This window comes from Phalacrocorax aristotelis, chromosome 1 (genome assembly GCF_949628215.1).
Source record: "Phalacrocorax aristotelis chromosome 1, bGulAri2.1, whole genome shotgun sequence".
Lineage (NCBI taxonomy): Eukaryota > Metazoa > Chordata > Aves > Suliformes > Phalacrocoracidae > Phalacrocorax > Phalacrocorax aristotelis.
The window spans coordinates 12169388-12183493 of record NC_134276.1 but is presented as its reverse complement, the minus strand read 5'-3'; the positions used below and the strand labels follow the sequence as shown (position 1 = coordinate 12183493).

The 14106-nt window shown below is 44.3% G+C and overlaps 1 protein-coding gene across 5 annotated transcripts; it reads right to left on the bottom strand.

Moving 5' to 3' along the window:
- Nucleotides 1-1569: 1569 nt before the first annotated feature.
- On the bottom strand, nucleotides 1570-14065 carry C1H11orf54 (chromosome 1 C11orf54 homolog). Of its 5 annotated transcripts, none has more exons than XM_075081270.1 (10): nucleotides 13892-14065; nucleotides 12846-12930; nucleotides 11069-11192; nucleotides 8520-8618; nucleotides 7646-7719; nucleotides 6760-6861; nucleotides 5628-5804; nucleotides 4743-4892; nucleotides 4031-4147; nucleotides 1570-1959 (listed from the first exon to the last, which is right to left on the bottom strand). In XM_075081270.1, the coding sequence occupies exons 3-10, from the start codon at nucleotides 11124-11126 to the stop codon at nucleotides 1786-1788; spliced, it is 951 nt and encodes a 316-aa protein (XP_074937371.1). In that variant the 5' UTR covers nucleotides 11127-11192; nucleotides 12846-12930; nucleotides 13892-14065; the 3' UTR covers nucleotides 1570-1785. The 5 variants fall into 5 exon arrangements, with proteins under 5 accessions (XP_074937371.1, XP_074937390.1, XP_074937381.1 ...); XM_075081289.1 differs by having other exon boundaries at nucleotides 13896-14028; XM_075081280.1 differs by having other exon boundaries at nucleotides 13719-13893.
- Nucleotides 14066-14106: the final 41 nt, after the last annotated feature.

Sequence of the window (14106 nt, the reverse complement as noted above, 5' to 3'; positions counted from 1 at the left end):
CGCTGGGCGGGGCCGGCTGCCTCGGGAGGGGTGGGGCCACCTCGTCCCGCGAGCGCGGCAGCCGCGAGACGGCGGTCGTGCCTGTGGGGACGGCGGGAAGGGCGGGAAATCGGTGGTGGCTGCGGCCGCTCTCCTTCTCCCTCCCTCATCTCGAGTACTGTGTGCAGTTGTAGACACCACAGTACATTAAGGATATAAAGCTACTAGAAAGCGTCCAGAGAAAGGCCACGAAGTTGTTGAAGGGTTTAGAGGGGAAAAACCGTATGAGGAACGGCTAAAAGTTACGTGGTTTGTTCAGCCTAGAGGAGACTGAGGGGAGACCTCATCGAGGTCTACAGCTTCCTCACAAGGGGAGGAGGAGGGGCAGACACGGATCTCTTCTCTCTGGTGACCAACGACAGGACCCAAGGGAATGGCAGGGAGATGTGCCAGGTGATGTTTAGGTTGGGCATTAGGAAAAGGTTCTTCCCCCAGGGGGTGGTGGAGCACTGGAACAGGGTCCCCAGGGAGGTAGTCATGGCACCAAGCCTAATGCTATTCAAGAAGCACTTGGACATTGCCCTCAGAGACATGGTGTGAATTTGGGGTTGTCCTGTGCAGGGACAGGAACTGAACTTTAAGATGCTTGTGGGTCTCTTCCAACTCAGGACATTCTATGATTCCCATGTCGCAGGCAGGCCCCGGCCTGGTTTGCTCCTCAGAGTTGCCAACGTAGCGCTGAGCTGTTAGTTTTCTTTTACAGCATTATTTTTGACCAGAATCACAGGAAGTTAGAAGTTGAAAGGGACCCCTGGAAATTACCTTGTCCAACCCCCCTGGCTTGAGCAGGCACACCCAGAGCAGGGGGCACAGGAACATGTCCAGGTGGGTTTTGAATGTCTCCAGGGAAGGAGACTCCACAGCCTCCCTGTGCCAGTGCTCTGTCACTCTCCAGGTAAAGAATTTTTTCCTTATATTCAGGTTGAACTTCCTCTGCTCCAACTTGTGCCCGTTGTCCCTTGTCCTGTCATTGGGCACCACTGAAAAAAGTCCAGCCCCAGCCTCTTGACACCCACCCTTTAGATATTTATAAGCATTGATAAGGTCCCCCCTCAGTCTTCTCTTCTCCAGGCTAAACAAACCCAGGTCTCTCAGCCGTTCCTCATAAGAGAGGTGCTCCAGTCCCCTGATCATCTTGGTAGCTGTCCCCTGGACTCTCTCCGGTAGTTTCCTGTCTTTCTTGAACTGGGGGGCCCAGAACTGGACACAGCACTCCAAATGTGGTCTCACTAGGGCAGAGTAGAGGGGGAAGATAACCTCCCTCAACCTGCTGGCCACACTCCTTTTAATGCACCCCAGGATATTGTTGGCTTTCTTAGCCACAAGGGCACAGTGTTGGCTCAGGGTCAACTTGCTGTCCTCCAGCACTCCCAGATCCTTCTCAGCAGAGCTGCTTTCCTCTTTCCTTCCAACTTCCTTTTAGAAGTCGGTCTAATTCCCCATTCTAAACATAAATTCACTTCTGTTTCCCCATCACCTGCTACAGCCACACAGGAAGCTCAACCAAATAGCAAAAAAGCACACAATTAGTAATACTGCAATGAAATTATCATTGGAATTCAGTCATAACAATTTCAATGACATACTCTGAATTTCTTACTGTAACAAAATTAAGAAGTCGGTAGTTTACTGCTCTTGTATATATTCTTGACTCTGGTACATGTGCATAATTAAAAGTGTTACAAAAATCAGCATTTGCATGTTAGAAAGATGTAGTTGCTGCGCCTTGACCAGAGCCTCCCCACCTCAGTCCCTCCCGATGAGGTGGGTCTCCTGGGGCCTGTCGATGCGGAAGAGCAGCTCAGCGGGCAGGAGGTACCCCAGGTACTGCACGCTGTCAGGGCTGGTGTCCTGATGGTAGTGCCCTCCTTCCCCGTGATGGCTGAAACAGTGAGTGTGCTCCACACGCAGATCAAAGCCCTGCCACCAAAGAAAGGCCCGTGAACACGCGTTCATGTCAACTGTGGTTAAAAGTCCTGGGATAGTCTCCTTTACACTGTGTATTTCCATGCATCTCAGAGCCCACTCCAAGCATTAAGCAGTAAAAACTTGCAAGATGCTTGTGTAGTAAGACGAAACAAGAGGAGCTGTGCAAGGGTTTCCCATCAAAGAGAAAAGAATTTGGAAACCCTGACAGCCCCCAACTTTTGGTGCCAATCTCCCAGAGATTTCCTTAGTTCTGGTGGTTTTTTTTTGTTGTGTTTTTTTTTCTTTCCTTCCATTGCGATTAAATAAAGCAGTCACACCAAGGCACCCCTACTGGAAATCAGAATCCCTTTGCACTGAATGCCACAGACTCATACGATAAAGGGACAATCTCTACTCCAAATCTGAGCCAGCTTAGATGAAAATGAGAAGAACAGTGAATAAAATAACAACTGGCATACTAAACCGTGAGATCACCCCCTGCCAGTTTTATATATCACAGACAGTCATAGAATCATGGAACAGTTCAGGTTGGAAGGGACCTTTGAAGGCCATCTAGTTCAACCCCCTTGCCATGGGCAGGGGCATCTCCAACCAGATCAGGCTGCTCAGAGCCCCATCCAGCCTGGCCTTTGCACTTCCAATGATGGGGCATCCGCATCTGCTCTGGGCAACGTCTTCCAGTGTTTCACCACCTTCACTGTAAAAAATTTCTTCCTTATGTCCAATCTAAATCTACTCTCTTTCAGTTTAAAACCATTGCCTCTTGTCCTGTCACTTACAGGCTCTGGTAAAAAGTCTCTCCGTCTTTCTTACAAGCCCCCTTGGAGTATTGAAAGGCCAAAATAAGGTCTCCCTGGAACCTTCTCTTCCCCACGGTGAACAACCTCTTCACAAGAGAGGTGCTCCAGCCCTCTGGCCATTTTCATGGCCCTCCTCTGGACCCGCACCAACAGGTCCATGTCTTTCTTGGAGCCCCAGAGCTGGATGCAGCATTCCAGGTGGAGTCTGACGAGGGGGAGAATCACCTCCCTCGACCTGCTGGCCACACTTCTTTTGATGCAGCCCAGGATACTGCTCGTTTTCTGGGCTGCAAGAGGGTACTGATGAGTAATGCTATGGCATTTGAATGTCATCTTCTACTGCTGTCTCTGTAGTGACACTCAAATATTTCCAGCACCACAGGCGTAGCCGAGTGCTGTTGAGCTTGCAGTGGATAGAGATGGGAGTATCCCATCTGCCTCCCCTACACAAGTTGCATTGGTTCTGAATGGAGCAGCTGTTGATGGCTGTTTACGAAGTACTCATCAGTTGATTCTGGGAAGATGAACGCAATTTAGCTGTAGGCCAAAGGCTGCCACACAATGACACAATAAAGTCACACCCCTGAACATATCCAAGCCTTCAGCATGTCACATTTAACTCTGCAAAAACTCTTTTTTTATATTACTTATGAATGGCGTTGTTATAAAATAGTCATTTTCATCTACCTTTTCCTGGTTACTTTAAAATAAATAGTCTTCTTAATGGTGAACATCGTAATGGCTTTTGAAACCAGGTTGTTTTTTATCCTGAATTGTTTGCTGTTGAATTTAGTGCTTGTGAAAGATGCCAGATAACTATCTACACAAGGTTTTGCAGACTTTAGTTTGCATTGGCAGTTATGAGACACATGCTTCACATATTTCAACACAGCATTAGGAGAGACAGTTCTTACGAAAGCGAACTACATGAACACACAGCTGAACAAGCTTCCACACTCTTGGTGTTTCTCCTGGTGTGGCCAGCAGTGAATGCAAACTATGGGATGCAAACATTGTGCACTTGCAATTGGAACTTAACCATTAAGTTCAATCCACTACGAACAGCCACTAGGTTTCAGAATAGATTGACCTAGCCTCAATTCAAACCAGTGACAGAAATGAGTAGCTGCTATCACATTACACCACCTCTGGAAGAGTTTAACACAATATATACAAACTCCTGTTCTTAAAAGGAAAATCACATCTAAGACAAAATTCATTGCAAGTCTTATTTTACGCTTAGAAATGAGAAGGAGACTCACTGGATCTCTGGAAACTATTACTGGCTGACAAATCAGCGGAGCCTTCATTTCAAAGAATTTGAGCCAGTTATTCACATCCTCATCTGTATTCAGAGGACAGGCAGAAAATTCTGGAGGCTACAGCAAAACAAAAAGCGTTATAAGTGAAAGGAAGACACTTATATCAAGATAATTTTTCTCTAGCAGCTTTCCTTCACTTTTCCCTTCCCTACTACTCTGTTCACATCCCTTCTTGCCTAGAAGAAGCCCACCAGTGCGCACCACTGTGTTTCTGCCAGAAACAGAAGTGACCAGAATATTGCTTCTTCCATTGCACAGGCAGTGAGAGAATGACTGAAGTGAGGATTCTCCTCCTGGTCCATTTTAGAAGCTCAGTTATTTAAAAAAAAAAAAGTCTATTGCTTCTTATAAGCATCATCTCAGTTCATTTATTTCATTTCAATTCATTTTACAATAGTTCTACGGTTCTTCAGCTGCCCACAGATTTCAAAAGAAAAGGTGACAGTATTAAGGCCAAGTAACACAGCATCACTAGTTTTGCAACCTCAGTTTTGTAATGTCAGCTCCTTACTTCAATACACTGCTTATCCTAACAGTTTATGAATACATTTAAAAATACAAAACAAAGCCAAGGCAATAAGATGTTACATCCTGATTTATACTTCTGTTTCCAGAAGGACTAAGAAAGCTATATGAACTGAGAACAACTTACCATAACGTGAATCTTTGCTTTCCCCTTCTGAATGATAAATGTACCACCCATCCCAACTGGCTTTTCTCCATAGTGTTTCTCCAAAATTTGTCTCAGACAAGACACAAAGTTAAGTTCCCCAGTTCTTCCATTGGCTTTCACTTCAATGACCTAGAGAATAGAGATTTGTCACTGCTGTCTCCTGCTGCTGCAGTCTGCAAAGGTCTGCGGAAGCCAGTCTGAAATTCTCCCAAGCTAATAACCCATAATTACTTTTTGAAAATGTGAGTTTCCCTGCAAGTGCTGCTTCACTTGCATCCTTCCAGCACCTGACCAACTCTTTCCTGACCTTCTGTTCAACCCTAGCTTTGCCTGTGAAGGGTGCTGGGCAGCAAGTCATTTCCTCATACATGAGACAATCATGTAAGCAACCCCTTTCTGTCCACCAGCTGGCCTCCACTTTGTTATAAAGAACTCTTGGAAACAGAGAAGACTGCTCAGTTTCCATGCAGCAGTCAGGTTTTTGACTGCTCTGCCAACGCCTCTTTGCACTAGCTGCACTGGTGGAAGCACTTCTACAAACAACTAGACAAGTGTCCAGACCTGATTTACACAAGTCCATTGTACAATGTTTACCTTAAATCACTGCTACTTTGGACTGGGGTTGGATGGATGATTTATGGTGGAACAGTTTTAGTAAACTAATACTTATCCCTCAAAAATTCAAATGCCTCTCTGTCTCCACCAATTTGTCCTCTCGTTCACCGGCATCAGTTCCTTGTGTTTCTTTCATGGAACTACTACTTCACTATTATCACAGAAAACTGACAGGATAACATGGAAGCATGAGTTTCCCTTCAGCCACAAAGCTCTACAAGCAAGGTCACCTTTGATCAAAGTACATACCTTACCAGGTTGGCCCTCACTGGCATAAAGGTTGGCCAACAGCCCAAACTCACAGTCAGTATATTTACTGCTGTACTTCTCAAGCAGGCACCCTTTGTCTGCAGGATTTATCTGAGCAATGTAGCTCCCATTTACAGCAGGCGCTTTTTCACTCTTAGTTTGAATAATAGGGATAAGCTGAGAAAAAGAACATATCAGAGTAAGTCAAGTAGGTCAGTAAGAACATGTAAGAGTCAGTCAAATGAACAGAACTCACATAAGTGCAATTCAAGCTTTGGACCACGATCCCAAGAAATAATGCCCTTTGTCACACAGCTCTGTCTCTCAGGGTGAGGTCTGTACTGGTAAGAAGAATGCACTAATATTGTATGTAATTGAAAACTCCAGAAAACAGTTTTACTTTTTCTGGACAGTTAAATTTAATATTATGTGAAGATGAATGCCACTGTTAAAAAAAAAAAAAGAAAAAAAAGTCTAACTGTTGAGGGCTGAGGCCTGCATGCAAGTATTGGAATTCTAGGTAATACTTTGTCAGCGTAGTTACAGCTACCGTTATAGTGGCCCAAATTTAATGCTGAGATGGACTAGCTCATCTGCCAATAAATACATCAAAAGGTGGCAAGACCAGAGGTTTACGCTTGAGAAGTCTCTGACTAACCAAAGCCTTTACAGGCAGCAGTTTTTGCCTCCCACCTCTCCAGCAGGTGATCACTGTGTATGTAGCATCTTTAAAATTTACGATGGTAAAACAAAGCCATCCAAGAGGGCAAAAGACAGGGAGTATTTCAAAGGCATTTACCAGTAACTTTGACAAACATTTCTAAATCTTGTCATTAAACCCTCTGGTCTGGTCTTTGTCAATCAGTTTCAAAAAAACATGTTTCTTGCACTCTTCAAAGCAATCATATGCTTCCTGGAGAATTACAAGTTAAAAATTAATTTATTATGTCAATGGTATGCACCTCAAGGGAGGGCCCTCATCTCAATTCTTTCCGATATGTTTTACATGCTTTTGGCATGGATGGTGTTTATTTAATGTTTTGCTGTAAATGAGAAATACCCAGCATGATACTGCTCTACTGTTATGAATCTTCCATGAATTCACTGAGAACCATCACACTTATTTACTGACCTCAGCATTTATTCCAAGAATCTTAGATGAAGCAGCTCCAGCTCCAAGAATGAAAGCTCCAGGCAGCTCTATGTCTTTTGCAACTTTATTAAGATCGTAAACCTGCAAAAGAGAAAAAGTCTTTGATTTTGGTGGGGTGCTCTAGTTTGGAATTATCATTCTGTTCACTGTCACCTCTGGATGCATTTAATTCACAAGATCCTTGTTAGTATTTTGGATACTTAGGTTGAACAGTTTCTGAACAACACATTTGGTAGTAACAAGTTGTGTTCATGTGCGTTTGTTACCTGAAAGGTAGAGTTGCCTGTATGTTTCTCTGCCATTTTACCCCCAAACCGAATTATTGTTCTTATTAAAATTTATATTTGTGTAAAATACAAAATAGAAGGGAGTATTATATAGAGACAGATGGGGTGAGGTATCAGAAAGGAGGCATGATATTCCTGGAAAAGCAGAGTAATGTGAATGTAGCGTTTGCCTGAAAATGCAAATACAGCCATTTTTTACAAAGAAGGGTGGCTGCGACTTGAAATCACAGGCATGCAGCAAGCCATACATAAACGTGCAGACAACTCCTTTGTTCAGTGGTTCCTTCCATGGCTCCTGTCACAGATGGTATGTTTCCAAAACTATCTTATATTTGAGGGCAGGAGAAGATGGGCCATCAACTGCAATATCCTATTTTTGCTACGATGTGTAAGATTTCCTGATGTAGTCTATGTTTAACACACGTCAGAACCAATCTCATAAAACACTAAAAAGCAAGTCTCTTTCACAAGTGGAATCTTATCATACCTGTTAGTCCTTAGTTTTGTTTATATTTCAACAAGATATTGCCTTTCTTTGGACAAACATATTAAACCCCACAGCTACAGGAAGAACTCACTTTTTCTTTCTGTACAACAGGTATGAGGTAAGGAACACCTCCCACATCTGCTATTCTAGGCTTTCCGCAGATTCCTGGAAGAAAACAGCCAGGTAGCTTGGTAAAATATTTTTTCCTAGTAATGTTAAATGAGCATGCAGTCCAACCCACTAAAGAACTGGTTCCTCAAACTTCTAAAACCCTTTGAGAACACTGTTTTCCTAGCATGTTTATCTGAAGTGCTGCACTATTACGAAGTTAAAGGACAGTAAGCCCTAAAATGATTCACAACAGTATTTAATGCTAGGCAGCCTGTTGTAAAATTAACATTCTCTAAATGCAAAAAATATTACAGTGGGGAACAACTGCCATTTGCCAGTTCTGCAGTAAGATGCCCTCACCACACAGTGCATACCCCCACAGGGACTCCACTTGAAAAATTTCAGCAACGCTGGATGCCCGAGTCTCAGGACAGTTCATCCCACTTATTGGGACATGTATTATAAGAAGGGATGAATCACCTTCTGGAAGTGTTTCTTTCACCACACTGACAACAGAGGGAACTCATCTGAGTAGCACAGTTGCTTCTCCATCTGGAAGTTAGCAACTGAATTTTAAAACCTTTTCAGTACACTAAGTAAAGCTTATTAAATAATTGAGTATTGCAATCATAAGTTAAGAAAATAATTATGACAAGTACTTGGTAATGACTTGTCCTCATTCATACATCAACTAGGAAGCAAATCCAGGAATAAAATGTAACTTTCCTCTCATGCATATTCTTTACCTGAAAACCAATTTAATCTCTCCCAACATCTTTGGAAGATCAAAACCAGGTAGAATCAGGTAGAAAGAACTGGAGAAGTCTAAGTGGAAGGCAGGAATGCAAAGTTACCTTTAGCAGGAAAGTTGAAGGGTTCCTGAGTCAGATCAGGACAGTCTACAACAGAGACTTGAGCATCAGCAAAGTTTTCTTTAAGCCCTTTCTGCAAAACTATAATAAAGAATAATGGCAAAGTTATTGACAATGAAAAACTACCAAGAGTTTGACAAGTTACTGACGAAAATAAACATATCTGTCTAGGTTTTATTTCAGGAAGATACATTAAAGGACTTATGCTTACCCTATGTAACTCCATTGATTTAAATGTTATGGTCTGTAGGCACTTGTCTCCTGAGTCAATGCTTTGGAGAAGAGCAAAAGCTCATTCAGATAATAGTTAGCTACCACATCAATTAATTTTAAGAATTTTAAAAACCTTTTAATTGAAATACAGTAACTGACTGCTCCTAGTAGCACTAGGAGCAGCACAATGTGAAATAACATGGGTAAACTTAAACCACAGTTGGCAGCGGTTTTGCTTCACAAGAGCAGAAAATTATGATCACAGTCAAATATCATGCCAGAGCAAAGGAGGAAGTTTTAGCTGAAGTGACAATCAGTTCTCTAAATACTTTAACCAGACTGTTTGCTATAGTTTGATTTTAATCTCAAATTGTCTCTGCTGTCTGGAAACTTCTGCTGTCACTGGATATTGCCTGTCACATTTACATTCATGTGGAGATTTTCTGGCAAGTGCCACTGTCAGTACAAGACAGATAGCGAACGGTGCTGATGATAATGAACAGCCCCAAATCTAAACTTTTGGTTTCTCTTTGTATCAATATTTTTAGGCTCAGAACCTGCAAAGTCAAAGAACAGGAAGGATTCTGACTTAGACAAGTGCACTGTTTGGAAACAACTTCAAACCTTAATTGAGTGTGGGATTGCCTTCATGTACACCTCTTCAAATACAGTGTTAAACAGTCCAAGGTCTTTCATGCCTGCGAGTCTGCTTTGACAGATGTCTCAAGCTAAGGAACAGAAAATACAGCCTGTGATCTCAGATCAGGCAGTTCCTTATTTACTCAGGAGACTTTCCCATGCCTTTGTTTCCTCCAGTCAGGATTTCAGCCGTACCTTACTTCTCGGGAGCAGATTTAGCAAGCTGTTGACCACAAGGGTCAGTAGAAGGTACCTGGCAGGTTTCTAAATACATCTCAGGACCTTCCGCTAAGTGGAAAAGGACAGTAAAAGGGCACTCCTCAAATTATACTCAGGAGCTGAACAGCAACAAAATTCACAGCTTTCAGGAGATCCTCAGGACAGACAGGGGGAAAAAGATGAACATTCTGCTTCATGACTCAGTTTTTCTGCTACTGTTTTAAGCTGTTCTACTGCAAGTACATGATGTTCTCTGCAGAGCCCACAGGTCTATAGCAACCCCAGCCTCTTACCCCAGCCTGGCAGCTACTGGGTGAGAAAAGCACTGAGAACCACCCGGTGTACTGCTGGGACCACTTTCTCATGGCATGGAAATATCAGATTGACACAGATCTGGGAGAGCGGCAGACTGAACTGGAGGACCTCTCTGAAAGAAAAACAACCTTTAATATGTCTGCTGCAGGAGACAGACTGCCAGAAGGATAGGACCCCTTGTGACAGGACATGGGGGTAATGGTTTTAAACTAAAAAAGGGTAGATTTAGACTAGCTCTAAGGAAGAAATTTTTTACAACGATGGTGGTGAAACACTGGAACAGGTTGCATGGAGAGGTGGTAGATGCTCCAGCCCTGGAAATATTCAATGTCAAGTTGGACAGGGCTCTGAGCGGCATGATCTAGTTGAAGATGTCCCTACCCATGGCAGAGGGTTTGGACTAGATGACCTTTAAAGGTCCCTTCCAACCCAAACTATTCTATGGTTCTGTGATTCTAAGGAATAATGCCTTTCTACTAGAGCAAGGAAAGAAGTTTATGAGCAGGTGGGTTGGACCAAATGACCTCCAGAGGTCCCTTCCAACCTGAACTATTCTGTTATTCTGAGGACTTTTTGTGAAGGCTTTGGAAAGAAACAAACTAAATAAAATGTTTCCTGCAGGCTGGTTCTAAAGGCAATCACTGAAAGAGGAGCCAAGTAGGTTCAAGCAAGAGGACCTGCCATGCTAAACTGCATCTTGTCAGCTGTGTTTTGAGTAGTCCTGAAAAAGAAAGAAATACTGGAGGGTAGAGAAGAGATGATCCCATATCTGTAAATACAGGATTTTACGTGGGATACTACAGACCAAACGGTCTGTAATTATCAAACTGTGACAACCCATCAACAAATCTCCAAACACGGCAGCCAGTTTTAATGGGTTTGAGAGCCTGTTTGTGTTCTTAAATATCATTAAGGTTTGGGGGAGGCGTCATTGTTTGCTTTAAGGATATAATCGCATGTAGAAAAATAGTGCTTTTCTTTACAGCTCAGTGTGCTAAAAGCAGGAACATTCTGCATGTACTAGCAGTAGAAAGGTTTTGATAAGACCTTTAAGATAAGTTTGAAGGCTTATAGTTTGATAAGATAAGAAGATAACTTTGAAGTGCATTACAAGTTAGTAAAAAGTTACATGCTGCATGACTTACCCCCAGCAAGCTCCTCCAGACTTGGAACATGGAAAGCAAACCTTTCGACTTTGGCCATTTCCTAATTGGTGCTGATTTCTTCAGGTAAGAAGTTACAATATACCCCACTGTAGGCGCGACTGATCTGTCACAAAGGATGACAGTTTAACGATTAAAACAGGCTGTTTTCAATACATTACTTACTTTTCAGTTTCACTCAAGAATACATAGACAATAGTAGAACTGTAGTTCTGCTATAGGAAAGACTAGCAGCTTCAACATTAATGTTAATTTTCTTATGCACTTTGGAAGAAGATGCATTTGTCAGCTCTATAGCTGGCTCAGAGCATTACTTATGCTAGTCCTCAAGCTTAGAACTGGCTGTAGGCAAAACATCCTACGCTGAATCCAGTTCAAGGAACAGGGCAGGAGATTTATCTGTCCTTTGTAAGCCTGGAATCATAATTTGTTTTTGAAAGAAAACTGGGTTTTTCTGAGCATATTAGCTGCCTCCTCAGCTCTTCCCTACCTTACTGTTTACTTTTCCAGCATTGGCTATGGTGGACTTTCAACCTCAGCTGTGACATGATCTCAAATTGATCCTGGGCATATGTTTCCCCTTCCAGAGGGGAACAAGCTAGCAGCAAGACAGAAAACAACAGCAGCAAGTTCTGTAGTATCAGGCAGGCTCTGTATGGATACAGAGCCTGGAACAAAAAGTTTTGTTTGAACATAAGTTTAAGAACCCCTTTACAAATCAACTATATTTCAGTCAGCCTTGCAACAGCAAAGTCAGTTACTAGGGCAAACCACTAGGCTCAGGGCAGAAACAGCTGATTATCCACTAACTATAAATCCACCACAGCAATCATTAACTCCTTGGGCACAAGCTCGCTGCACACAGCAGAAAAAGAAAATGGGTCCAACTTATCCAGACCTCAGGCTTTGGAAGAAAAAGCCAAAAACCTAATTACAACTGCAGACATGACAGAGCTTTTGTTAGGAAGGACTATAAGAGAACTAGCTGTTTATGTATAGTTTTAGCTTATCTTTTTAAAAAAATCCTAGCTTTTATGATTGTCAAAAATCCAAACTGGCCTCATACCATCAGCCTCTCATATCTGCATAAAGGAAAAAAACCTAGCAGAAAAAGGAAATAAAAGAGTTGGGAGATCACAGCAGTCATCTAACTGAAGTCTTTGAGATCAAAGTTCAGCCACCCCAAATTACTGCTCTAGCAAGCAGCAGAGAAAGACAGAAAGACAGCTACCTGTGTACAGTAATTCTCATCTTAGTTGGTCCTACCCATCTCCACAGATGACTGATTCCCTCCCTCCTCTGGCTGTGGAGGAGGAAGTAACAGCCTGATTTAGTGCCTCTGGTAGAAGCCTACTGTCAGATGGAGTGAATCATACCCCAAGACTAAGTATGCACTGAACACAAGAAGGGGAGTAATTAGTCAGAGAAAAAAAGTGAGAAGATGGCTTTGGCAACATTGTTTTAGATGATCCTCATCCTCTCGAGAGTCCAGAAGGAGGCTGTGCCAGCGCTCAAGACACCAGTTGTAAAAGTCCTGAAACAGACTCAGAAGATAGGCTAGAACTGCTGTTGTGCAAAAGGCAGAGGCAAGACTTAGACACAGTTCAAATAAGTAGGCTCAAGTATAACACCTAGTCCATCACCTGCTGTTTAAAGAACAGTAGTCAGCTCCCCACAATCAAGAAAGGAAGGAAAGACTGTGGGAAAAGCTCAATATACCACAGTAAACCTGATCAGATCGCTAGACAGTAGTCCTTACCAGAAAGGACGCAAAAGAGAAGTAGATCTGTGAGCCACCGCAAGGAGAGCATTCACAGGGGAGGTTGGTGTGGGAGAGGAAGAACCTGAAAGGAGACAACAGACAATTAAGGTCCATCATGGAGTGGTAGAGTGACATTGAATTACTACAAGACTTTCAAAGAAAGAACACAAATGCTAAAGGAATGGAAAGATTAGATCTGGGATGGTACACCAAAAAATGAGAAAAGAAGCATCTAAAAAGACTTTAGAAGTGTATCTTTTTGAAGTGGGAAGAAAACATCAGAGTTGACAAGGTCCAGGAGAACACAGATAAAATGGGAACCATGATATTAATGGGGGGGTGATGGGGCTGTCTAGTATCAAAACTTAAATTAAAATTAGTTTGGAGGATAGAAGCCAGAAAGGAGAGCTTATAGGCAGGCTAGAAATGAGTCAAGGTAGGGGGGGTGGTGGGGAAGGAAGTATCAGGGAAAAATTGAAGATGGCAGTCAGCGACAGAAATTTAGTGAAGTTTAGAGGAGCAAAACAACTACTGATGCATCCACAGAAGCTGTATTCCTCAGCTGGGGCGATGCAGGGGGATCGCGCAGGTGGCAGAGGAAGGCTGCAGCACAGCACCGGCATCTGCCTGAGCGGCTGGGGTTTCGGGAAGGGATGGGTCCTGGCAGGGCAAGGGCCGGCGGGCCAGGGGGCCACCGGGAGAGGGTCCGGGCAGTCAAAGGCAAAGCGCTGGAGCGGAGAAACACTGAAGCTGGCACTGCATTTGGCACGGCTGCGAGAGGAAAAGGGATTGTTCAGGCTGGAGCCGCCAGCTCTGGGGAGGCTGGGCGGCAGGGGGAACGAGGCAGGACAGCAGCAACGAGAGGCCGACCGGTGCGAGGAGCAGCTCCTGGGAGTCCCGCACCGGGCGGGGAGCGCGGGAACCGAGGGGAGCCGGGACCCTGCGGGCGCGGCGGACAGCCGGGAGCTGCCCTGCATGCGAAGGTGCCGGCGGCCGATCCCCGGCCCCGCATCCGGCCGCCACCAGCGCCGACCCGCACGTACCTACCCCGCCGTCCGGGCTGCGCGGCAGCACCGCCCGCCCCCGCCAGGGGCCGGCCTCGGGGCCGGGCGGGCGGGCGGACGGACGGACGGACGGACTACCCGCCCTGCCGCCTCTCCCAACATGGCAGCTCAGCACCAACCGCCAGCCTCTCCCTCCCTCCCATCAACCCTCGCGCCTCTCGCGAGCGCCCGGCGCTATTTAAGCTCGCGGCGGC